Source organism: Schistocerca piceifrons, chromosome 3 (assembly GCF_021461385.2).
Source record: "Schistocerca piceifrons isolate TAMUIC-IGC-003096 chromosome 3, iqSchPice1.1, whole genome shotgun sequence".
Classification (NCBI taxonomy): domain Eukaryota; kingdom Metazoa; phylum Arthropoda; class Insecta; order Orthoptera; family Acrididae; genus Schistocerca; species Schistocerca piceifrons.
Genome location: NC_060140.1, coordinates 331,918,643 through 331,945,479, shown reverse-complemented (window position 1 = coordinate 331,945,479; position 26,837 = coordinate 331,918,643). Strand labels below are relative to the sequence as shown.

Genomic DNA, 26,837 nt, shown 5'->3' with positions numbered 1-26,837 from the left:
ATAAGTTGTTTCCGTCTCATTATTCTACGTGGATATTTCGTATTTCGCGCCTGTTGAGGAATGTGTATACATACAAAAGCGCACATGGTTGCCATAAATAACTTTTATGTGCATAATCTTTGTTGAAGCCAGTGCAGTGTGATCTTATAGTAACTAATTATTTGCGCTCAAAGTGCGTGTGGTCGATGGCGAGAACTATAAAAGCGTAGGAATCCACGTGTAAGAGGCAATTAGTGTCATACTGCCCAGTGCCTTGAGTACGCCGGTGCAGTTTGTGTTGCTGCCATGAGCTTGCCGGGAATGTTATTGAGTTGCTTTAAATGTTGGACTTACTTGTATGGTCTCTATTTGTGTTTATCAGAAGCAGTGTGTTGTACAGTACCAATTTCATTTCTCGCCCCTATACTGTTGGCATTATGGATTAAGTATTTACGAATTCCCCCACCTGATGCAAAACTAGTCGAAGATGTATTAGGATGCGATCCGTGGGCGTTAGCTGAATGCAACGGCAACGGAACAAATGAATCTAATACTGAGCGGTATGTTATGAGAACAGTTGCTCACCGCGGAGCGGGTTTAGATGCTCCAGAAAACAGTTTGTCTGCTTTGAGGAGGGTAAATATGTGTACTTCTTAATTTTGTATGTATGCAGATATGTAAAAACTCCAGAGTACCCGTTATTAATAAAAGTTCGGATTAAATACGCAGATTGACGTAATGACAATTATGGTCCACTCAGTTTGTGGATTATGTTTACTCTGGACTAGTAATGTGCGTTGTATATTTTGCAGGCTAAAGAAAAAGGATGCAGTGCTGTAGAAATAGATGTTGCTCTTACATCTGATGGTGTTCCTATTGTTTTTCATGATGATACTGTGGATAGAATAACGACAGCCACTGGTGAAGTGAAAGATATGACTTGGGCCCAACTGAAAAATCTGGATATTTCTTCAAAACATCCATTCAGGTGAGCCCCTATTGGACAATCTTGATAAAATCCTCAACCTGTAATAAAATCCTCAACCTGTAATAGATATTTTACAAGTATGAATTTTTTCGTGGATTCATGTATAGTTATTAGTTGATTAATTTTACAGTGACAGATACAAGGGAGAGAGAATTGCCTTGCTAGATGAAGCCATTCAGGAATGCATTAAACTGGGACTAAGAGTATTTCTTGACTTGAAAGGAGACGATTTAAAGGTAAGATAGGTTTAAGGCTCTCCCAGTAAACAACCGTCAAATAATGTTTTGCAGTGACAATTTCAGTTCCATATGCAATTTTTTAAAACATCTGTGTACTTTGTGCACTCTGAATTGTAGCAGGTTAGTTTTATGTTCTTTGTTGTATGTAAAAGTCATATGAATGTGAATTACAAAGTGATAGTGAATAGCTGGTCAACCACATCAGCAGAAACCATATTGGCACATGGTGTACTACTCTAGGGCTTTCTGTTCCTTTCAGTTTGCCTTTGAGGACACACTGAATTGCCATTATATCACATTTAATGGTATGCAAAGCAGTGTAAAATAAAAGAAACATAATTTTTTAATAAATATGTAACCTGAGTTTTGTTTACTGTGAAATAACAAGATGTTAACTCTGTGTATAGCATATCCCTACTGTAAGTCCCCCCCCCCCCCCCTCCCCCCATTTTCTCGTAATTGCTTGTCACTTGTCAGTGAGTTTTATATACAAGGAAAGTGTGATGCTGGTCCCTGGTCTATGTTCCCCATGAAACAGTTGGTTCCTTGTAGCTTGAATGAAGGCAAGGGCATGCTGAATAATATGACTACATAGCTAAGAACAGTAGCATTGAAACAAACTTTGAATTGGCAGCATTTGTATCTATCATTCAAGACTTAGCAACTTCTGTCAACTTTGTCACGTGTATCTAGGAAAGGCTTATTCCAAAGGTTATTAAATCATTACAGAGAAATAGTTCCTGTATTCTGTACATCTGATTCTGAGTTCAGGTAAGCCCCTGAAATGACTGACATGGAGATGTAGACACTCTTTTTAATCATTTAGTGTAATTCTTTGCTGGTACTTTGATCCCAATTTAACTCTGTTAATTTACTTTTATTTGATAAGTTTTTAAAAAGAACTATGCAGAAAGCTTTAGTTGGCTAAGTTTTTAGACCTTCATTGCTCATTAACCCATTTGATACTGTTCACTCCCTTCAGTATGGCCTCATCTTTAATTGGCAGAGTGCTTGGAAGGCAATCAGCAATTACTATAATAAAACATTAAGAAAATTACGTGTAAAACTCCATGTTACAAATGTTTTTGGATCTGAAATCTTTCTGGACTTACAGGAAATTGAATTTTTACAGCCCCCCCCCGCCCCCCCCCCCCCCCATGGAGCAGTCAGCTTGCACCACTCTGTACTCAAATTACTCGTAATGTTTTGTGATAAGTCACATTTTATACTTCACCGAGCTGCAGAGTTGTTAAGAGTATAAGAATGTTGTTGTTGCTGGTCTGAAGACTGTTTTCCTGCAAGTTTCCTTGCTACTGTCTTCTGTAAGCATTTTTCTTTCTGTGCAACCACTGCAACCTACACATATTTGAGCCTGCCTACTGCAGTTGAGTCTTGGTTTCCCTCTTCAGTGCTACAGCCTACACTTCCTTCATTAATACATTTTATAATTCCTTTCCAATCAAGTTGTGCCATCAGTTTTTTGGGTAAACTAGGTGATTCAGTATACCTGTTGGTACCTCCATACCAAGCCCCAAGATACAACACACACTATTTAAAGTTAATCAATAGCCTTACGTGTTTCCATGGCATGAAAATAGAAACATCAACTACAGTTTCACACAAATCTATTATATTCAGGTTTTCCTGTCATTGGAGTATTTGGAATATTTCTCATATATTCAGCTGGGTGGTAACTTCCAAAATGCGTGATATTTCAGCAAGCTGATATTTTTTCATCTTCAGACGTACTTGATGACTTGTCTCCTCTTGGCACCACATTTATATCCCACATCGCCTACTGCCTCCATCCATCTGGTTGAAGGATGTCGACCTGGTGCGGTGGTGGAAGAGTGAAATTGGGGCTTGATCTAATGTCCTCAGGTGCGGGTCTCTGCCAGTATAGCGACAGTGCGTTCCCTTCCTCCTAAATTGCCATGACAGGAGCAGATTTAATGTAGATTGACACTGTGCTTTGGCTGTGCTCAAAGCTGGTTTCCATGCCGTGCTTTATTGAAAGCTGTGGTCTTTTGTCAAATAGTCAGATGTCTAAAGGATCTTTCAGAATTAAATCCCAATAGGTGTTAGACTGTTAAAACAACTTCGTGTCGTCATACCTCATGTAATGTCCTTGGGAGACGCAGTGTTCTGTGGTAGAGCATCATTTGTTAGTGGTCCGTTGTCTGTGTGGTGTTTAGGCTTGTACTGTACAGGTAGTATGGTCTACACAACTTTTCTCACACTGGAAAAAGATGTGATAGACTCCATTTATGATGTTGTAGGTCATTGTTTACCGATTGCAACAAGGTTTTTGCCTTGTCTGGTGGGTGGGATACTCACTTGCCATGTTAGGTTTTCAGAGTAGCACCCCCCCCCTCCCGAATGTGCTCACAACAAATTGGATAATCACCATCCATTGCAACAGGTTTCTCTTTATCTTCATCAGACTGTGATTCACCCACCCCACCTCACCTTGTCAAGGGGCTCACCACTCTTTGATGACTTTGTGCTTGGCTACCAAGAGACCCAAGCCTTTACCCGTTCCATGCTGCATGTCTATCTTCCTGCTATTTGTTTTCCCCTCCCAGGAGAACATGTCTGGGATATTTTTTGGAATGTGTTCTGAAGTTGTAGTAGCCAGACATCAGAACAGTGCCTCCACTGCTTTTTCTTTCTTTTTTCTGTTCTACATCTCCTATCCTTCCTCTGCATTGGCATTTGAGGTTCCCCTTTGTTACTGCTTCCTCCCTGTGTGATCATGAAGGCTGCCCCACACATCTGATGTGTAGCAGGTGACGGGGTAATGCGTACTTCCCAGCCTCAGGTCGATAGGTAGGGTTTACACGTACCCCTGGTACAGGCCAGGCCAAGGGAGTGGTGATGGCCTGAGCTGTTACGTTCCCAAATTGCCAATTGGTCCCTCTGTCAGGAGATCAGGTGTGATCTGAGGTATGAACCTTCATCTAAGACGTGTGAAGCCCCTTCTGGGGGGGGGGAGGGCACGCGCGAGGGTGCAGTTGGAAAGAGCACACCATCAGAGATGCCGACAGTCATGGAGGATTTTTTTTGCAATGGGCCAATCACCATCTCAGTCTGTGTCTACTAAACATACACAGAGTGAGGCTAAAGATTCCAAGACTCTCCAAACTGCACCTTGGTTCCTTGTGGCATCATGTACTGAAGGTCAGTCCTTTGCTGTGGTTAATCCATTTATTATTCAGAAAGGTGTTGTTGCAGTTGGGTGGCAAACCCTGTGAAATCCTGCTCTCGTTTAAGTAATGGACCTTTGCTTTTTGAGACCAAGTGTGATCTTTCAAGCCCAGAAGCTGCTTGCAGCTTCGCTCGTACGTGGCTATACTGTTAGTGCCGACTGGAGTAGCCGAGTGATTCTAGACGCTACAGTCTGGAACCGCGTGACCGCTACGCTCGCAGGTTCGAATCCTGCCTCGGGCATGGATGTGTGTGATGTCCTTAGGTTAGTTAGGTTTAAGTAGTTATAAGTTATAGGGGACTGATGACCTCAGAAGTTAAGTCCCATAGTGCTCAGAGCCATTTGAACCATATCCTGTTAGTGTCGAGTCCCATCAAACGCCGAATTGTTTGTGTGGTGTTACTTACTCTAGGCTGCTCGATGGTCTGATCGACGGAGAAATCTAAACTTACCTCTCTGATCAGTGTGTTACAGCAGTCCATCTGATGATGAAGTGCTTTCACCAAAGATCAAAGCTGGGTATGAAGTCATAACAGTCCGCCCATACATTCCAAACCTGATGCGCTGTGTTCTGAGCGGTACTTCCTGGAGAGCGAATTCTATCGTCCTCCACTGTTTGTACCGATCCATTGTCCATTCAAAACTAGACTATGGCAGTTTCGTTCATGCATCTACATGTTCGTCCATCTTACAGTCTTGGAATCTGTTCAGCCACTGATGTCTCTTACACTAGCGTGGTTGAGAGTCTCTATGCAGAAGCTGCCGAACTACCTCTGTCATACCGGTTCTCTTCAGCAGATGAGTGTGCTGTTCGTTTGCCATGCCCGGCCACGCATCCTATGCCTCATTCTTTGACGACTCCTGTGACCACCAGTATGGGGCACGTCCTTCTTCTGTTACCTCCTGGAGTTTGTTTTTGACTATTGCTCTGGTAGTTTAACTTCACACTACTTGCCACATTCTCGATGGTTGTGAATCCTTCATCACCTCATCTTCCTGCAGTGGTTTATGTACATCTTGTAATTCATCTGCTTCCTAAGGAAACTACTCTGGATTCGATCTATCGTAAGTTTCTCAATCTTCGCACGGAACATAGGGATAGTACCTTTGTGTGCACTAATGGCTGTAAGACTGACCGTGATTTGTTTGCCTTTGTGTTTGGCACTGACCATTTTCAGTATTGGCTGTCAGAAAACTGCTCAATGTTTACAGCAGAGCTCTTCGCCCTCATATCAGGCCACCCAGTACATCAGGTGACACAGGCTTTTTCATTGTGTCATGTACTCTGATCCTGAGAGCTCCTGTGGGCTGTACACAGTCCATCCCTTACTGCAACAGGTCCAAGAAAGCTTCCATTGTCTCGCTCTTGAGGGAGCCAGTGTGATGTTCATGTGGATTCCTGGTCACAACGATCTGACGGGGAAATGAGGCTGCTGACGCTACTGCCAAGGCTGCAGTCCTAACTTTGTCCGGTAATTCTTCTGTCCCTTCGGATGATGTGTTGCTGTCTGTCAGCATCACCACTGGTATTCTCTTTGCAGGAACAGTCTCCGACGAATTGAACATCATCCAGTGGCTTGGCTGACTTCATCTCGGCCCTCTCGCCGCAAGGTCATTTTAGCTAGGTTGCATATTGGACATCTTCATTTTAGCCTTTGCCATTTATTAAGTGATGATCCCCCACCACATTGTGCTCATTGTCAACCTTTAATGGTTTGCCATTTGCTGACCGAAGGCTCTTTTTTAACCACTTATATTCTCATGTATGTCTGCTGTCTGAGGTAACTGTTGTTTCAGCAAATGACGCACTGGCTGTCGACCATGTTTTACTTTTTATCTATCGTAGCAATATGGCAGAGGACATTTAATCTTTGGTACAAGACCTGTGGTGTCTTCACAGCATATTGTGTGGGCCTTTCTTTACATGCAAGTTCTTGTTCTTTTACTTCTTGATGATAGAAAGTTGTGACGTGCGCTTATGGTCTTCGTTGTTTTTGCACACAGCCTGGAGGAGCTGTGATGATTCGGCTGCTAGATGGTCATGGTCAGAGGTTTCATATGCTCAGTGTGCTAGGGTGCTTTGGACTTCTTTGTGTTGTGAAGGGGCAGGACAGCTGAAGACATACAAATATGAATCTGTTCGTCAGTTTATGGTAGGCACAGTGTTCTGGTGTGTGGTCTGGTCTTAGATTGGTGAGCTCATCCAGAACTCCAATGTGAATTAGATGTAATAGTTCGTTGAATTCAGGTATTGCAGGAAGTCTTGTAGGCTGTACCCCTTGTGTAGTCACATTGTGAACATATCATCTATATATTGAGAAAAGCGTGAGGTCATGTTGACTACCAACTCCAGGGCTGCTTCTTCAGATGCCTCCATAAACATAGTGGTCACCACTGGTGACAGTAGGCAGTCTGTTGCTACTGTCTGTCCATAGTAATTTCTGCTGAATAGAAAGTAGGCGGACTAAGTACGAATTCAATGCCACTAGGGCTGGCCAAAACTTTCGTCCTATGGTGCTTAGGAAGTGTCCTTGAGATACCATTGTAAGAAAGACACCACATCGAAGCTAACCACGAGGTCGTCTTAGTGTGATGCTGGCATTTGCCCATAAGGGGGCTGAGCATTGCTGTTCGGTGTTTTGCTAATTCATATGTTGGTGCACCAGTGTTGCTAACAGTCAAGTGGGGTGCCATTCGTACCTAGTAGACATTATGTTGTCCTTTAAGTCTAGGTGGTGCAGCTGCTCGTGGACGAAGTCTCGTCACCGTCTTACGATCTGGGAATATGTGTTGGAGTAGGTAGGTAGTCTTCTTCATTTAGTTTGGAGGATCATCTCCAGTTCTCCTGTAGGTGTCATACTTCAATAGGTCGTACGTTTTTTTTTTTTTTTTTTTTTTTTTTTTTTGCTTGATACTGCTATGTTAACATGACCATACTGTTCCCTTCGTTTGCTGGTAGGATGGCTGTTTCAAAATCTTTCCAAAACTGTTTAAGTGGTTCCTTCTCTTCTTTGGAGAAAAACTCGTAGAATATTCTGAGACTGTCATTCTCCCAGCAGACGGAGGGAATTGCATCTGATTCCTATTTTTAGATTCTCTATCCTAGTTATCTGATCAAGAAATGATGCAGTTAGTTGTAATGGTGTTTGACTTGGAAACATTTGATGTTTCAGCTTGTTCCAGTTGTGCTGGATGCATTTGATAAGAACAGTAGACTGTACAAGACTGCAGTTGTATCATCATTTAATCCATACTTAATCTACATGGTAAGTAAAATTATGTTGTTATTGTTTTTCAGTATTTAATTCCAGCTTGATAAAGTAAGCTAATCCAATATACTTAACCATTAATGTTTCATACATGACTGTAAGAAAACAGAACAATGCATTTTCTTCTGTAAGCTAAAACTTCAGCTAGTATTTTACACATTTTGTGTTGGGATTGGTTTTAAAGATGTGACTTTGCAATATTCCTCTACAATCTATGGTATAATGTTTATTGAATTGCAAAATGATACTTGAGACACTAAGTAGCAGTTCCAGAGACGTAACAGTAATGCAGTGCCACATCCAAGCAAAGGAACTTTGAGAGAGGATGTTGGTTTTGGAAAGGCACAATTGATGGCACTTTACCAGATTGTAGCGTGTTACAAATTCTGTTACCATGCTGCAGTTGTTGGTGCTGCTTGTAATGATTTATTTACTGTTGATGTAACGAAAATCAAACTGGTTAGCTGTTGGAGCAGTTAAAGAGGAAACCATGTTTGTTAGTGGTTGTCAGCATTCTCTGTCTGTTGAAGAGAAGCTAAGTCAGATCATTGTAATGCCATGTGCTCAGTTTTATACTATGTTGATGCAGTAAATGCAGTTTTTCATTATTTTAGAAATTAGTGATCATTCCATTTTCGTTGTTGTATAAATATATACAAGTACAAAATCAAATGGTGAAAAAATAAAGGATGGAATAAAGACAAAATTATGAAATGGGTAGTTGCTACTCATTGTATAGCGGAGATACTGAGGCACAGGTAGGCACTGTCAAACAAAGCTTTTGGCCAAACACACACACACACACACACACACACACACACACACACACACACACACACACACACACCTCTGGCTGCCAAGGCCAGAGACATCAAGACATAAGTACATTCATTGTAAGCTGGCACTGTATAAGGAGGAAGTTGGTAATTTAGTGTATTAGTGATATCTGTGCAGTAACTGAGCAATCCCTCATTTGTTTTATATGTAAATGGTATTTATTTATTAATTATTTATATAAAACATTCACTTTAGCAACTTGAAAAAACCACGCAAACCTAAGTCATGGTGGCAGGATGGGATACGAATTTCACTCCTTTAGAGTGAGAGTAGATTGCATTAAAACTGGCATAGCCACCTCACTTGGTATATCATTGAAAAGGAAGCCACTTATACATGGTCTACAAGGGGAGTACAAGATGCAGAAGTAGTCAAATAAATGTTTTAACTAAAACATGAAACTTTGATGTAATACACTTCTGGAGCATGTAAACACATGAATGTCTTATACAACACTGCTGAAAAGTATAACGCATGATCACCTGCCAATACTGTATTCATCACAACTAATGTTGCAAAAGATAGTTTCTCTGAGGTGATGTATTGCACTTGACCTCAAACAAGAAAACAGGAAACCAACAGCAGAAGCATACTTGTGCAGAGACACACAGCATAGGTGATGGCACATCTGTGAGAATATTAAAAGAATACGCAACAATAAATGGAGCATAGTATTTCTGTAGGCTAACATATTCATTCACACTGTAGAAGCACTGCCCTACCCCAGCCTCTTTGTGTGGTGGCAATGCCTTACATAGACCACCACCAAAGTACCTCACATGTCTTTGAGAAATAGTAGTTTTTTGGTCACCTTACTTGAAGGGATCCACGGTTGAGGGGAGAGTGCTGTAAGTGCACATAACTTTGTAGTTAGAGGCTTGCAGTAAGCCCTTGAGCTATGTGAGAAGGTTTGAATAGCCCTTCTCTGTAATGTAAAAATGAAATGACTGTTATTTCTACCTCAAGAAACTACTGCATAAGCTACGAGGGACTGAAAGTAACAAAAGTAAGCCATTGTAGCACCTTCTGAGGAGCATACTTTGAAGTGTTTCTCAGAGCACAACATCCAGAATAGAACTCCTGGAAGAGTTTTATTACATGGTCTATCAGTTTGTGTCGCAGTATCAAAAGCTTTAGAAAGATCTGAATTAACTCCTACAACAGTGTTGTAGTCTACATCTCTGAATACGTCTGTGTAAACCGTTATTGGTGTTCCTGTACTACCAGATTGAAAGCTGTGTTGATTACTGTTCAATAGCTGATCACAGTTAAAGTACTTGATTTGTTGTATCATTCTGAGATACTGCACAGGATGCTGATAGGGGCGACATGGGACATTAACTTTCAGCTTTATCAATTACTCCTCTTGAATAAAGGTATCACTTTCAAAATTTTTGATTGGTGGGAGGCACTCGTACAGTGAACAATGAATTAGTGCACATAACTTAGGTACACTGTGGAGACTCTGCATGTTTTGAGACAGCCTGTGGTTGCTTCTTGTGACATAGTCGGGAATCACCTCCTCGATTTTAAATTTGCAGGCCCATGAAGGAGTTAAGTGCCTGAGCACAGTATGTTGACCTAAATTACATCCTGCTGCTTCTCCACATGTACCCCCACCCCGCCTATGACGCTGTTTCACATTCAGAACATTTTATCCCTTAATATTGCTCTACTGCAGTTAGATGTAGTGTGAACATATAATATTTGCTTTTAACCCACTTCATTTGATCATAAGCATTAGTTTTATTCCATTAAAACAATACTTCTAATCATTTATTGTTTTCCATCCCTTGCAACGTGGAACTGTTAGTCTTTGAGAAAAAATGAATTGAACCTTTTTGTAGCAAATTAAATGTAAGTTAATATTTTACTGGGAAACTTCTTTGCTGAAGTCCACAGTTTTAAGCAATGCGTGAAAAACTTAAATTCACCTTTAAACCCCCCCTACCGCAATGCTGACACCACTCTGGTCAGTATTTTTAGTATGTTGTTCGGGATGCTCCCTCCTAGCGCTGTGCAAAAATTCGTGACTACGAGATTTTTTTTCCTCATAATTTTAATTTGTTGACCGGACTGCTTGATCACAACCTTTTTAGTGTTGTACAGCAAATCTTAATGCCTGAAATAATCCAGGTAGTGGATTTAGTGATGAGATGTGAATAGGCTCTGATCAGTATCTTTGCAAAACACATTTCAAAATTGGACATGGATACTGAAGAGAGAGAGTACCTGAATGTGAAAGCACTTTTAAGCAGGAATTGTTATTTATATGACCTACAAAACTAAGCAAGAAGTGCATCCCTTTCTCCCACAGGTGCAGCTGGAATTGTAAGGATGTGAGGGCATTATGATCACATAGACTTAAACCAGTATTGGTTATTTGTATCTCCATGGTACCCAACTTTGAAAATGTATTGTCTATATGACTTCCTTTACTGCTGTATTCCAGTGGGACTACTCGGAACAGGTAACATGGTGAAGCTATACAACACATTAGGAAATAGCTTCTTTCAAGAAGAATCATTGACAAGTTTCACACAGTCCCCACAGGCAATTATGATGGGTTGTTTAGTAAACATAATGTCCAGCAGAGACTCCAACTTATTAATGAAAGTGCCTGTTCCCACTTTTATAATAATTGAGTTACCTATCTCCTCATGCAATTGAACACCAACAGCTTCAAAGCACTTTTCAGTACTCAAAGCTTCTCCCTCACCTCGTTTCATATTTAGTGCCAGATTTAAGAAAAATAAACAGCTCTACTTTTGGTGTCCTGCTGTAGAACTATCTAGCCAAATTAGTGATTAATGTTTACAATATGTAATTCAAAACTCCTGAACCAGTGCTCCATAATACACAGTCAACATTGGCTTAGTTAAAGATTTATTCCTCAGACTCTGTATATTATAGCTTAAAATACGAAAACATGCAGATTTTTACAAGGACCAACATGACTGGCTTGTGGCCCTACTGTGTTCAGGGTGGTTGTGGTAGGTTCCACGATGCAGATGCAGTAACAGCTGAAACAATCATAAGACATGTTTGTTCAGTAATTTTACAATCTAGGTGGCATCTTTAGTTCTGTGCTACATCCTGGGAGGGAGGGAGGGGGGGGGGGCAGGTCCTCAGGTCTGTCTGCTGCTGTGGTCCTTCCTGTGTACCTTTGAGAGGATGTGGAAGTCCTCAATCCCTTTCGCAGCTCCTCTCGCTTTCTCACAAACTTTGCAGAGTTATTGGCTGCCATAATGCCCAATCCTATTGCCCCATGGGGCACTGCATGTTGCCATGTTGTTAGTTTGTAGGTTATGTTGACTGGCACTACTGCCTATCAAGTGATTGCGTTATCTTGATGTCATGATGTCATGCTGTTCGGTGATCTTGCCATTCAGCAAGTTGCTGGTAAATTGGAGGCAGCGATGTTACAGCAGCTCATGCTCCAGCTCGGTATTGTGCTGACAGTCTACTCAATGGCTCGTTAGCAGCAGTTCTCATTCTGGTCTTTAAAAATGGCTCCTCGCAGCTCATGAAGATGCTGTCATCCTTGTCCATTAGTGTACAGGAGAATTGGAACAATCTTGCACAAGTGTTATCTAACAGTAAGCAGAGAATTGCATGTGACAGGGAAAACACCATTGATCCTTCTGATCAAGTGACTACCTGTTTGTTAGCTGACATATTTGTTACAGTTTTTTGCTATTAGATGTTATTCATAACATTCCTCCTCTATTCGTAACTGCCAGCATTCTCTCCCACTACTACATTTGCGTAACAATTCCTTCCTTTTGGTATCAGAATGAGATTTTCACTCTGCAGCGGAGTGTGTGCTGATATGAAACTTCCTGGCAGATTAAAACTGTGTGCTGGAGCGAGACTCAAACTCGGGACCTTTGCCTATCGCGGGCAAGTGCTCTACCAACTGAGCTACCAAAGCACGACTCACGCCCTGCCCTCACAGCTTTACTTCTGCTGGTACCTCGTCTCCACAATATCCTTTCTTTCAGGAGTGCTAGTTCTGCAAGGTTCGCAGGAGAGCTTCTGTTAAGTTTGGAAGGTAGGAGATGAGGTACTGGCAGAAGTAAAGCTATGAGGACGGGGCGTGAGTCGTGCTTGGGTAGCTCAGTTGGTAGAGCACTTGCTGCCATAGGCACAGGTCCCGAGTTCGAGTCTCGCTCCGGCACACAATCTTAATCTGCCAGGAAGTTTCCTTCTGGTATGTTAGCACTCACGACAAACTCATGGTGAATGAAGATGCAGATCTTGCTTCATGCGTAATGTTATGGAGGCATGGCAAACTCTGTGTAACACGCTTACAGCTGAATTGCTTGCGTTTATACCCTGCAGTGCTGAGCTTGGTGTTTCCTGTTGGCCTCCTCACCATGTGTACTTGCTTAAGACGCATGCTGTGGCTGTAGCTGCACTGGCCCCACTGCAGAGACAATGCTCAGCTCGTAAACTTAAAAATTATCTTGTCTTCCCAAACTGAACTGTTCTGCTGTGAATAAATGTCACGTTACTAGGGCGGACGTTCTGCGGTGGAACAATGGATATTGGTAACAGTTCTATTATGTGTACTTGCACAAGAAAGGATTTATATTCTGAAAGCTAGCAACTTTTCTTTTTCTTTTCTGTGTGCTCCTCAATGACTCAATGCTTTTGCTGATCTGTGATTTGTCCCCATTGATCGTAAATTATTTGCATTCTGCTGTAACGTTACTTATTAAAAATATTGTGTAAATCTGTATCCAACAAGTTATGGAGGAAGACCCATATGGCCTTCCTGCAAATAATGTGGAACTAAAGTGCGCGTCATTTATGTTGGCGGCCGAGTTTAGGTTCATTCTGCACATCTGACGTCACAAAACGCAGTCAGCCAATGAACAGAGAATGAAGTTGCCAGATCTCGGCTGCAGTGCAGAGCATGGACGAGTGTCTTCAGTTTTAGAAACGTTCAGTCATAAATAAAGTAATAGAACAAAAGCAATGTCTTGATAGCAGACTTTCTTTTATACTGCTTTTTCGCAATAAAGAACAGCGGTAATTGTTTATTTTCTATTGTACTTCGACGAAGTGTGAGTAATTCATAGTTATACCAACAGGGTTTGTCAGTATTTTGCTTGACGTGTTAGTCCTCATGGCATCCTGTAGGCGGACGAGCCGCGATAGCGTAACGGCTAAGGTGTTTGGCTTCTATGTGAAAGGTTATGAGTTCAAACCTTGCGCGGTGCTTAATATTTTCATTATTTAAAAACAATATGGAAGTGCCTTACTTCACGAATTATATTCGTTTGAATGCAATTTTTTGAAATTTCTGGTGCTTTGTCTCTTCATTAACCCTTTCGCTGCTGCAGACACGTGCTCCCCGCAATCCGCGCTATGGGCAATTTTTGTCATCACTACACTGCTCGCCTGTGCAGACACATGGTGTTCCCACTGCTTTGACACACTTATCATTCGATTTCACAAAAACTATTTGGCCCAAAAATTAGGTTTTTACACATCTTCTTGACTGATACCTTCCCCCCATAAATGACTTAATTTTGTTTCGATGTTCAACCCAGTTATTGTGCAGCATTAAATGTAGTAAACCATTGCACGAAATTTTGAAGAGTTTGCAGAGGTAAAAGTCCATAGCGTATACTTTCCGTATGGTCGATTTCAGTTGTCCACATTTCATTCTGAACATTGTGGCAAGATACCTAAATTTCATATAAAATTTACTGTATAACAATATCTCATTTAATTTAAGTACCACATAGGTGTTGTATGTAATATTGAGAAATATTCCGTCTTTCGCGACTGTAACGAAAGTTTTATTTACACCGGATGCGTTTGGCTTTATTTTAAAGCAATTCAATCAATGAAAGGTATGGCACATACACAATGGTACTCATGTTCTCTTTCTTGTTTTTGTTCCACAGTCGCAGTTTTACCAATGGTACTGAAATATGTTCCTCTTCTGCAACTGTAATAAGCGACTTACTTAGACCAGATGCATTTTTCTCTTTTGAAGCATCTTCAGTGGACAGTATTTTGTCTCCTCCATTGCCAAGTCACCTTTCGTAGTTTTGTGCTGCGGTAACACAATATTAAACGTTTGTGTTGGCTGATCAGTGTTTTAGCAAATAAGTGATGTTTGTGTGTGCCACACACAAAAAATTATATTTGACATACCTCAGAGCACTTCACTGATAGATGGTATATTCAAGTCCTAATGTTTTTGTAAGTCCACAGTTTTGTTTAATGTATTTTGTCTACTTCCTTTTGATTGATTGAAGTGCTTCAAAATAAAGCCAAACGTGCTCAGTGTAAATAAAACTTTTGTTACAGTCGCGAAAGACGGAATATTTCTCAATATTACATACGACACCTAGGTGGTACTTAAATTAAATGAGATATTGTTATACAGTAAATTTTATATGAAATTTAGGTATCTTGTCCACATTTCATTCTCAACATCGTGGCAACTAAAATCGACCATATGGAAAGTATACTCTATGGACTTTTACCTCTGCAAACTCTTCAAAATTTCGTGCAATGGTTTACTGTATTTAATGCTGCATAATAACTGCGTTGAACATTGAAACAAAATTAAGTCATTTATGGGGGGAAGGTATCAGTCAAGATGATGTGTAAAAATCTAATTTTTGGGCCAAATAATTTTTGTGGAATCGAATGATAAGTGTCAAAGCAGTCGGAACACGATGTGTCTGCACAGGCGAGCAGTGCAGTGACAAAATCGCCCACGGTGCGGAATGCAGGGAGCACGTCTTTGTAACAGCGAAGGGGTTAATGCGGCCGTGGTGGCTTTACTTCACGAACTGCGCACTCCCCCCTAAACGTAAGCTTGCGAACTATGCTATACTACGGTGCTGCTTCTATTGGCGCGTGCGTCGTGTGCAACTGGCAACGCAGCAGTGTCCTACGTCTGGGCGGGCATGCGCGAGCCGCCAAGATAAAAGAATTGAACTATAGTTGTGTTTACTAATGTACTTACCATCATGTGGTCATCACCTACTACACTATGTGATAAAAAGTATCCGTACACCGGGCTGAAAAAAACTTAAAAGTTCATGGCGCCCTCAATCGGTAATGCAGGAATTCAATATGGTGTTGACCCACGCTTTGCCTTGATGACAGCTTCTACTCGCACAGGCATACATTCAATCGGGTGCTGGAAGGTTTCTTGGTAATTGCAGCCCATTTGTCACGGAGTGTTGGACTGAGGAGTGGTATCAATGTCGGTCGGTGAGGCGTGGCATGAAATGGACATTCCAAAACATCCCAAAGGTGTACTGTAGGAGTCAGGTCAGGACTCCATGCAGGCCAGCCCATTGCAGGGATGTTATTGTCGTGTAACCAGTCCACCACAGGCCATGCATTATGAACAGGTGCTCAATTGTGTTGAAAGGTACAGTTGCCATCCCCAAATTACTCTTCAACAGTGGGAAGCAAGAAGGTGCTTAAAACATCAGTGTTGGCCTGTACTGTGATAGTGCCTCACAAAACAACAACGGGTGCAAGCCTCCTCCACGAAAAAAAAAAGACCACTCCATAACACCACCCCCTTTGAATTTTACAGCTGGCACTACACATCCTGACAGGTGATGTTTACTGGGCAATCGCCATACCCACACCCTGCCATCTGATTGCCACGTTGTATACCGTGATTCGTCACTCCACACATTTTTTCCATGGTTCAGTTGTCCAATGTTTGCACTCCTTACACCAAGCGAAGCGTTGTTTGGCATTTACCGGCATGTGTGGCTTATGAGCAGCCGCTTAACCATGAAATTCAACTTTACTCACCTCCCGCTGAATGTCATAGTACTTGCAGTGGATACTGACACAGTCTGGAATTACTGTGTAATGGTCTGGATAGATGTCTGCCTATTTCGCATTACAACCTTCTTCAACTTTCGGCGGTCTCTGTTAGTCAACAGACGAGGTCGGTCTGTATGACTTTGTGCTGTACGTGTCCCTTCACATTTCCACTTCACTATCACATCAGAAACAGTTGACCTAGTGATGTTAAGGAGTTTGGATACCTCGCTTACAGATGTATGACACAAGCGACGCTCAATCACCTGACCACGTTTGATGTCCATGAGTTCTGCGGAGTGCCGCATTCTGCTCTCTCACGATGTCTAATGACTACTGAGGTTGCTGATATGGAGGACTTGGCAGTAGGTGGGAGGACAATGCAAATAATGTGAAAAACATGTGTTTTTTGGGGGTGTATGGATACTTTTGATCAGTGTATATGCATATATGTGTAGCCTCTATTATTCTGGTTCGAGACTCTTTACTTCATTTTTACAGATACGACGAGCAGACCCAAATATTGTTTGTTCCATGGCTTGGAGACCAAATTTTTACGCATATCAATCATATGATGGCACTTTTGGTGAGAGCCATCCACGTTTCAATGGCCTAATTTCTCATATCTTGGCTTTATTAGTTGATGCTGCCAGTGACTGGGCACTTCATAATGTTACATATTACATTCTTGGCCTTTCCGCTGTCCTCCTGCAGAAGGACAATGTTACACTGTAAGTTCACAATTACATTTAAAATATTAACGATGTGTTGCTCTGTAACTTTAAAATGTGAGACACGTGTTGTAAACTAGTATCTGTCTGTTTAGTGTGTGAGTGTGAGTGAGCGGGCAAATGGTTTCAGGGCTAGCCTCACAGAAAGTCCACTTATAAAAAGGTTGCAGGGATAGTTGCAATAAGTGAAGCCAGTTAGGGCGAGCTATACAGCTTATGTATTCAGGTAGTGAATTGGCATTTGAAAAGATGATATTGCCATGAATATAAGACATGAAATGTTTCACCCGTAAATGATGACCGATGTCAAAATGAAAGCTATTGCCGCTGTTTTGGACGTGAGCTAAAGTATGAACCATTGCAGAGATTGGAGTTAATATTGAGAAATGGGAAAAAATGTTCAGAAAAACTCAGGCCAATTAAAATAAAAGAAATTAAACCTGGTCTTCTGGGACTTTTAGCAGTTTGGCTTGATTCTTTTCTATATGATAACATGTATATGTATTGCATTAGGGATTGAACAGCATAGTGAACGCATTATTGTAGCCAACATTGACACGAACCTCGTGCCTACCACAGTAGTACAAGTCCATATGCCAACTAGCTCTGCAGATGATGATGATGATGATGATGATGATGATGATGATGATGATGAGATTGAAGAAATGTACAATGTGACAAAAGAAATTACTCAGATAGTTAAGGGAGACTAAAATTTAATAGTCACGGGGGACTGGAATTTGATAATAAGAAAAGGAAGAGGAGGAGAAGTAGTTTCTGAATATGGACTGGGGGTAAGAAAAGGAAGAGGAAGGCACCTGGTAGAATTTTACGCAGAGCATAACTTAATCATAGCTAACACTTGGCTTAAGAATTAAGGTTGTATAGTGGAAGGGGCCTATGACACTTAAAGATTTCAGATAGATTATATAATGGTAAGACAGAGATTTAGGAACCAGGCTGTAAATTGTAAGACATTTCCATGGACAAATGTGGACTCTGACCACAATCTACTGGTTATCAAGTGTAGATTAAAACTGAAGAAGCTGCAAAAAGATGGGACTTGGATAAACTGAAACAATCAGAGGTTGTAGAGTGTTTCGGAGACAGCATTCAGCAATGATAGACAAATACAGTAGAAGAATGGGTAACTTTGAGAGATGGAAATAGTGAAGGCTGCAGAGGATAAAGTGGGTAAAAAGATGAGGGCTAGTAGAAATCCTTCGGTAAAGGAAGAGATATTGAATTTAATTGATGAAAGGTGAAAATATAAAAACACAATAAATGAAGCAGGTGAAAAGGAAAACAAATGTCTCAAAAATGATACTGACAGGAAGTGCAAAATGGCTAAGCAAGGATGGCTAGAGGACAGATCTAAGCATGTAGAGGCTTATATCACTAGGGGTAAGATAGGAAAATTAAAGAGACCTTTGTAGAAAAGAGAACCACCTGAATGAACATAGTGCCAATGGAAAACCAGTCCTAAGCAAAGAATGGCAAGCAGAAAGGTGGAAGGACTGTATGGGGGGCGATGTACTTGAGGACAAAATTATAGAAATGGAAGAGGACGTTGGTGAAAATGAAATGGGAGATATCATATTGTGTGAAGAATTTGACAGAGCCCTGAAAGACCTAAGTCAAAAAAGACCCCAGGAGTAGAAAACATTCCATTAAAACTGCTGATAGTCATTGGAGAGCTAACCATGACAAAACTCTTCCATCTGGTGAGCAAGATGAATGAGGCAGGTGAAATACCCTCAGATTTCAAGAAGAATATAATAATTGCAATCCCAAAGAAAGCAGGTGTCAACAGGTGTGAAAATTACCAGACTAGCAGTTTAACAAGTCATGGTTACAGAACACTGACACGAATTATTTACAGATGAATGGAAAAACTGGTAGAAGCCGACCTCTGGGAAGATCAGTTGGGATTCCGTAGAAATGTTGGAACACGTGAGGCAATACTGACCCTTTGCCTTACTATGAAGGAAAGACAAACCTGCATTTCTAGCATTTGTAGACTTAGAGAAAGCTTTTGTCAGTGTTGACTCTCTTTCAACTTCTGAAGGTGGCAAATACAAAATACAGGGAGTTAAAGGCTATTTACAATTTGTACAGAAACCAGATGGCAGTTATGAGAGTCGAGGTGCATGAAAAGGAAACGGTGGTTGAGAAAGGAGTGAGACAGGGTACAATCCTCTCCTATGTTATTCAATCTGTATATTGAGCAAGCAGTGAAGGAAATAAAAGAAAAATTTGGAGTAGGAATTAAAAACCGTAGAGAAGAAATAAAAAGTTTGAGGTATGCTGATGACGTAATTTTCTCTGAGATGGGAAAGGGCCTGGAGAGAACGGAAAGGGCAGTGTCTTGAAAGGAGGATATAAGATGAATATCTAAAAAAGCAAAATGAGGTTAATGAAATAAGGTCGAATTAAATCAGATGATGCTGTGGGAATTAGGTTAGGAAATGCTACACTCAAAGTAGTAAAGGAGTTTTGTTATCTGGGGAGCAAAATAACTGATGATGGTTGAAGTGGAGAGCATATAAAATGTAGACTGGCAATATCGAGGAAAGCTTTTCTGAAGAAAAGAAATTTAACATAGAGTATAGATTTAAGTGTCGGGAAGTCTCGTTTTGGAGGTATTTGTGTGGAGTGTAGGCATGTATGGATGTGAAACATTAACGATTAATAGTTCAGACTAGAAGAGAATAGAAGCTTTCGAAATGTGGTGCTACAGAAGAATGCTGATGATTAGATGGGTAGTCAACGTAATTAATGAGGAGGTGCTGAATAGAATTGGGGAGAAGAGGAATTTGTGGCACAACCTGGCTGAAAGAAGGGAAGAAGGGATCGGTTGATAGGACACAGTCTGAGGCATCAAGGGATCACCAATTTAGTACTGGAGGGCAGCGTGGAGGGTAAATATGATGAATACACTAAACAGATTCAGAAGGATGTAGGGTGCATAACATCTGAGTAATATGTAAGAGGCATGTTACCTACTAAAAGGTACAGGGATGTGTGATAATCATTGTGTGCTCCTAATTTCAATTAAATTTTAGTTAACTGTATGAAATAAGTCTATCTAAATGGTTAGTGGTGTACTACTACAAGTACGCTCCAACTTAGGTTATACTTAGTTCATCATCGGAATAAACCTGATGTGAACAAATATAAATGCAATGGCTAGCCAGTAGTTGTAGCACAAGTACATTGTTGTTGGTACGACCTTGGAAGTAAGTCCTACTTATGTATTAGATACCTTATTACTATGTACTGTCAGTGAAAATCAAAAATATTCTAAAACAGTAATCCACAATTTTCTTAATGATACTTTAGCTATGTAGTTTTTATTTTAAAATATTGTGTAGTCTCATGGTCTTTGTAATTGTATGTAGTGTCCTGATTGTTGTTGTGTTAATACATACCTTATTTCAAAGAACTGCATAACTGCCCATAACCAAATAGATTCCCACCACAAGTACCTGAAGACACTAATCCAAATTCATTTCATCAGACGAAAATAAAACAGCCAGACAGATCAAAAGACTCTAAAACAGTAAAGCACTGGGGGAAGAAGGAACTGTAGCAGAAATCTTCAAATCGGCAAGCTCAAATGCCATAAAAGAAACCGCCAAAATCACGCAAGACGTTTGACAAACAACAAATTCCAGACGACTGGAAAATTCGGTAATTCATCAGTTACACAAGAAGACGGACGGAACAGATGTAAATAACTGCAAGGGAATCTCACTAGTATCAGTTGTATCAAAATTCTGTCTCTTCTCAATAGAGCACATAAACAACTTGAACAAAAAATTGGTGAATATCAGGTGGGATTCAGACCAAACTTCTATTGTCCAGAGCAAATGTAGAACCTATGGCTAATAAGAAAATTTGTGGCAAAAATGTGGTGTGCACTTTTTTTCTTCCAGACAAGTGTACCACTCCGTTGATTGCGTCTTTAAAATATTATTTCATCAGAACAGATCAAAAGGATTCATCTCTGTTGTTATGATTTTAACCTAGATACCCTCAGAAATGAAATGGTTGCCATCATGCATTAAGTATTTCTCCACTTGCTCCATCATGGGCAGTTATTCTTAAAATATTAACTATGTTTGCAGTAGAAATAACAAAAGTATAAAGTTGTGCTTCCCCTGATCTCATTACTCAGAAAGAAGCAGTTGTAAAGACTTGCAGATGCTCATTGAGACAATGTACTTCACCAGTGATGAAGTCTATTAATTGTGATAGATTATGAGTAAATGCACAGTGAGTGATGTGCTCCAGACTTATTTTACAATTGTTCTTAGAGAACAGTATGGCATCGGTAGTTGGCTAGCTGTATGTGGAATGCGGAGTAGTGTGTAAGGCAGAATGAAACAGCCAGTCACCAGTATATGAAGGCTACACTTCTGCTTTGTTCTTATTTATCTTTTTTAAACATCTGGGAATTGTTCTTGTAATTTTGGGAGCAGTAGTGCATGAAATTAATCGGAAAAAAATTTGTTTCTTAGGCAGTGTGAGAAAAGTTAACTGTTTCATGAAAGTTTATATGGACTTACTTGTTCAGAAATTTAATTAGTTTTTAATAATTATTGCAGTGAGACTGTCCGCAAATGGAAAGAACGAGGAGTCCGTGTTATTCCATGGACTGTCAATCATCCACTGGAGAAGCAATTTTTCTCTAGAATACTGAAGGTTACATATATGACAGATACACTTGATGGTGAACCAAACAGACTGACCAGTTAATATTTCTATTCAGATTTTTGTGCATTGGTTTTCATGGTAGTAGTTAAGCATGTAGTGAGAGGATTTCATATTTTTGATTTATTTATAATTATACACGTGTTAGTTTATGAAGCCATATAACTGTGGTTCAATGAAATGTAAGTTTATTTCTTATAGAAATTGAAAAAAAAAAGATTTTTGTGAAAAAAAAGGAAAGACCCTATTCATAGGGATGGAGAAGGCTAATCAGTCTGATGCATGATTCTTTGGTGGACCAGTTTTTTTTTTTGGTTAAAAATTACTCTTAAAATGTTCATTTTGAATGTTTAGTTGCTTAAAAAGCATTTTTGTAGGCTGTAAATGATGCATTTGAGATGTGCCTTGAATTCTGCACGTGAGTAGCTATTCTTGAGTGATGTGTCTTTCTCTTTATATGGCAGCTCAGATCTGTTTTAAGTATGGTGTTAAAGTACCATAATAGACAGTGTGGCTTTTTAGGGAGGAAAAATTCATTTGTCACAAATGGAAGAATGGAATTGTATTTAATTTTAATACTTAATTTAAAATGTACAGCTGAGCTTAGTATCATATGTCTTCAAAGCAGAAGACTGCTTTTTGCATTTTATGTGATGAATGATATTGTTTAAAATAAGTACAAATTATTATAGTCCTGGCTTTGGAGCTGTATAAGATTATTTTTCTACATAAATTCGTCAGCAAATTGAGGGAGAATTACGGAACAAAAACTGTGCTTAGAAGCACAGATAACCATGTACAAAAGACTGCCATTAGTTACCTATGCAAGAAAGAATTTAAGTATTTATTATATATTTGCATAAGTTATAATAAAAAACAGAACAACTTGTACTTATCAAGCAGCAGCAGCAGCACCAACAAAAACAGTGTACTCACACACAATACACAAAGAAGGGCTCGTTAAGTTCTCTACTGCTTACTGAGTGGAACTTCCTTTCTTTTTTTTTTTTTTTTTTTTTTTTTTTTTTTTTTAAGAATGATTTTTTTGCAAAGCTAAAATTAGGATTGTAGTTCCAGCAGATCAAAGCAGTTATGAAGACATTATCCACTCATTTGAAGCCAAAAAAGTTACCATTATAATTAAGAACATGTGTTTGGCAATATTATGTGCATTTAATCTTACTTACTTTTAAATATGTTCATTACTTCATAACTTACTTTAAAACACTTTAAACTGCATATAAAAAGCATCAAAAGTGCAATTTCGTCAATCATCGCATTTGTAAGGAAATGCGCGTCAATATGTGCATTCAGCCTGTCTTTCTTTATTATTATTATTATTATAGCAAACCAATAAAATTTTGGAGCAACTTTAACCATTATTAATTATTATTGACCTATGACATGTACCTCTTCCAAAATTTTTAATTGAAAATGATGTAAACAAGAAATGTTGAAGCTGTTAATTTACTTTAGCCTGACAGCTGTGGCTGATAACATGGGCGCAAATCAATCAGTTTCATGTACTCTGTATAAGAGTTCAGGGATGTTTCATTGTCAAACACAGAACTATTGCAGTGAGAGTTTTTAGTTCCATTTTTTTCTAGTGGTGATATTACATAATCGACATCAGATAACATTTTCAATATCTGTGAGGATGTTCTCACTAATGAGGCTTCAGTCAGATTAATGAAACATTATAATTTGAAGCCGATCAGTGTTTATAACTTGTTGGCTCATTAATCGCTGATTGTAATGTGCCATTTTTTTTTATAAAATTTCATTTCCCTGTATTCATGGGAATGCCTCTGAAATGATGAAACAGTCATACAAAGAAATGTGCATGATGCAGGTACAGTACCCAAATTAAGGAGCATGTCTACAACATGATTCTGTAAATGTCTCGTAGAACACCTCTTTAAATAGCTCTATATACGGGTATAGTTTTTGCTTATAGCCATTTGCTCTTAGCAGTTCAAAGCTGTCAAGTGTTGCCATGTCGGGGATGTCTGTAAGTTGACTCGCCTCTTGGAGTATCTTAGTAGTAAAGAACAAATATATTAAAACTTCACGCATGATGTGGCATTTTTCACATATCCTCAGTCTTTGACGTCATACCTGTTGAACAGTGATAGGTGGATAGTTCTTATCCCACGGTGATTGTTGCCTGTTGTGTGTAGAAAGTTTGATTGAAATCAGTCCTGTAGTTCAGGAGGAGGTATGACTCTGTGTGTGTGTGTGTGTGTGTGTGTGTGTGTGTGTGTGTGAGACTGACAGGCACAAAATGCAGTTAACCAAACAAAAGCAGGTTAGTCAAACATTAATAAAGAACAAACTGCAACATACAGTTTTCTTAATGTTTCTTAATTTTTGTTGACAAAGGGGTTTGTTTGATTTAACAGGTACTGCATAACAGTACCGAATGTTACTTACTGAATTTCAGTCTCTGTGTCTAAAAAACTTACACAACTGAAAGGGCATGTACCCCACTATCATGTGACACGTACCCCGCAAGTTCAGTAGTGCAGTATTTTGGGAAATTGCAAACTTTGGGGAATCAAGTGACACTGCTCACTGCTGCTTCATTTCACAGTCCCAGCTCCCTTGCTGCTGCAGCAAGTTGTTGTTCTAAACATACTGCTCACATATGCTTCTACCCTTGTGAAAAAAGCAAAAAAAAAAAGGTCAAACTTGAGGATATTAAGAAGCAGAAAATGAAATTCCCCCCCCCCCCCCCCCCCCCCAACCCCTCCCTCCCCATAAGTACCAATTTTGGGTCAGTGGACTACTGACTGCTTCTCATTTGGAAATCAACTGTTCCGAGTCTTGTTGTTACTAATAAGTTTTAACCACTGTTGTATCAAAAATGCAAGCTTCATTCTGGGGCGTAATTGATGGCGTCAGTGGGGGAAATCAGGGGATCTCGCATATTTCATGGCACTCCTATCGGATCGACTGTTATATTGTAATGAACTTGGCAATCATTCTTTGTATTACAGATTTAACACATTGACTACTGCACACATAAGGGTGTAGGTTTCACTGTCATCCCAGGCACAGGATGTTAGGTGTGAGGCTCTGCTGCGGCCACATGTCGGTAAACCTGTTTAGAACTGCATTTGTAGTGTGAACTATATAGTGTTTTGCATCTCTCTCTCTCTCTCTCTCTCTCTCTCTCTCTCTCTCTCTCTCTCTCTCTCTCTCTCTGTAAACAAAAACGAGGATCAGTGGCCTGGCTGTGGATTGAAAGGTCTGGGATTTGATCCCTGGGCAGTCCTAGGATTTTTCTCTTTAATAAATTTTCCCTTCCGGCAGTGTTCGTTAATGTGAAAAATACTGAAATGCACTGAGGTTCAGAATCCACTGTAAACTGTAGGTTCCCATAAATCAATTCGAAGGTTGGAGGGAAGCAAGGACACACCATCTTTGATGGGGCCAACCATTGGGTTGAGGACCACTTTACATTTTTAAACAGTCAGAATTAAAGGTATCGAATAAAAATAAAGTAGATCACAGGATAATTCAGAGGAAGAACTAAACTATGTTATTTAGTGACACACATTACATTTGTTTCTGAATATCAGCTGAACTTTGTTTCTATGCCTTAGTAACTTAAATGGACATTGAAATCAGATGTTATGCATGTGTCACTGCAGAGAAACAGAAATGGCATTGATTAGCACAGAATTAGTGATGACAAGATTGTTTGTTAGAACGTGGAAGGAGAAGAAACGGGGACATCACACAAATTATGGAAGAATATGAGGGTTCCAAATTTATATAAAAATTTCGTACTACTACTATTCGATGTCAGGCTTCAGAAGGTAGAGCGTATGAATGAAATGTGAAACTTTCGCAACATGAAACTTTTTTCCTTGTAGTAGGCCTAACAGGCATGTGATATTGGTACTTTGTGATTATATTCTGTTGTGTTATAAAAATGACCATTTGTGCCAAAACAGTGTCGTTTATTCGGTGTGTGTTACAATTGCTGCAATATTAGGCAGACCTATTTCAAGTTATCGAGCAGACAGTGACAAAATACACGTGATCAGATCGAGAAACCACACCAGATTTGGGTACTATTCATATTAATAGCTTTTTCAGTGTTAGACAACGACATTTGGTTCTTTCATGTATCAAAACGTTTGACGAACTTTGATGAGCTAATAGATCCTTTCCCAAAAAGGAAAGCACGCCATGTAAAGCTGTAATAAGGTTAGTGAGAAAAGCAATGCAAGGACTTAAGGATTGATGAAATGTGTACTGTCTTGCTCGTTTATTGCTCTCATGTCGAATGAAAACAAAACTGATTTCTATTAAATGAATTACGGAAGGCTAAAAAATGTAGTTAGTTTCAGATTTGATTGTATTTCCCCTTTCTGACAGTCAAGCATTAATAGCATTGCAGAACAATGAAGTTATTGTTGTCGATTTGCTAAAGAAATTTAGCATTTATTAATCTTTTCCGCTGAACCAGCCAATTTACTGCCAATTTATTTGAAACAGAGTGTTTAATTCCACACTATTGGCTAGTTTCAACTGTTCGCTGCATTTCAAATGCGTGTAGAGCATACGGTGTTATGGCATAATAAAGAACCAAACTTTAGGTAATACAGTACTGGCATTCCAAGAAAATTTGCATCCGAATCTGGACATACGAATGTGCCCTTTAAGCCGAATTATGCATTTGAGTATGGTTCATGAAATTCCCGTGCTCTTGGAGTATCCTCTAGTGCCTTGTTTCTTTTATGACATTAAGTAAGACTCTTGTTATCTGTCGCTCTCTGGGAACTGCTGAAACGAGCTTATTTCTAATAGGTTGCGGGAAAATATTGCGAACGATGGTTTGAAAAGCGTTACTTTCAAAGTAAATTTCCTTTTACACAAGATGATCTATGTGCGAGAATGTACGATGAATTTCTTAAATCACAGAGCTTTTGACTCTCATTTAAAAATCAACTCTTTGAGCCTAGAAGATGTGACATTTATGTCGTTCGTAAACATTTTACTGGCACATTTGTGTGATGTATTGTAAAGTGTGAAAGG

The 26,837-nt window shown here is 39.7% G+C and overlaps 1 protein-coding gene across 1 annotated transcript; it reads left to right on the top strand.

Moving 5' to 3' along the window:
• On the top strand, window positions 1-22,100 carry LOC124788092 (glycerophosphodiester phosphodiesterase 1). The gene is made up of 6 exons (XM_047255194.1): window positions 1-615; window positions 792-967; window positions 1,098-1,203; window positions 7,588-7,680; window positions 16,843-17,072; window positions 21,683-22,100. The coding sequence occupies exons 1-6, from the start codon at window positions 286-288 to the stop codon at window positions 21,831-21,833; spliced, it is 1,086 nt and encodes a 361-aa protein (XP_047111150.1). The 5' UTR covers window positions 1-285; the 3' UTR covers window positions 21,834-22,100.
• Window positions 22,101-26,837: the final 4,737 nt, after the last annotated feature.

Coding starts and splice junctions, on each gene's coding strand:
- LOC124788092 (XM_047255194.1), top strand. CDS start 286: ATGAGCTTGCCGGGAATGTTATTGAGTTGCTTTAAATGTTGGACTTAC. Junction 616..791: donor GTTTGTCTGCTTTGAGGAGG/GTAAATATGTGT, acceptor TATATTTTGCAG/GCTAAAGAAAAAGGATGCAG. Junction 17,073..21,682: donor CAGAAGGACAATGTTACACT/GTAAGTTCACAA, acceptor TAATTATTGCAG/TGAGACTGTCCGCAAATGGA.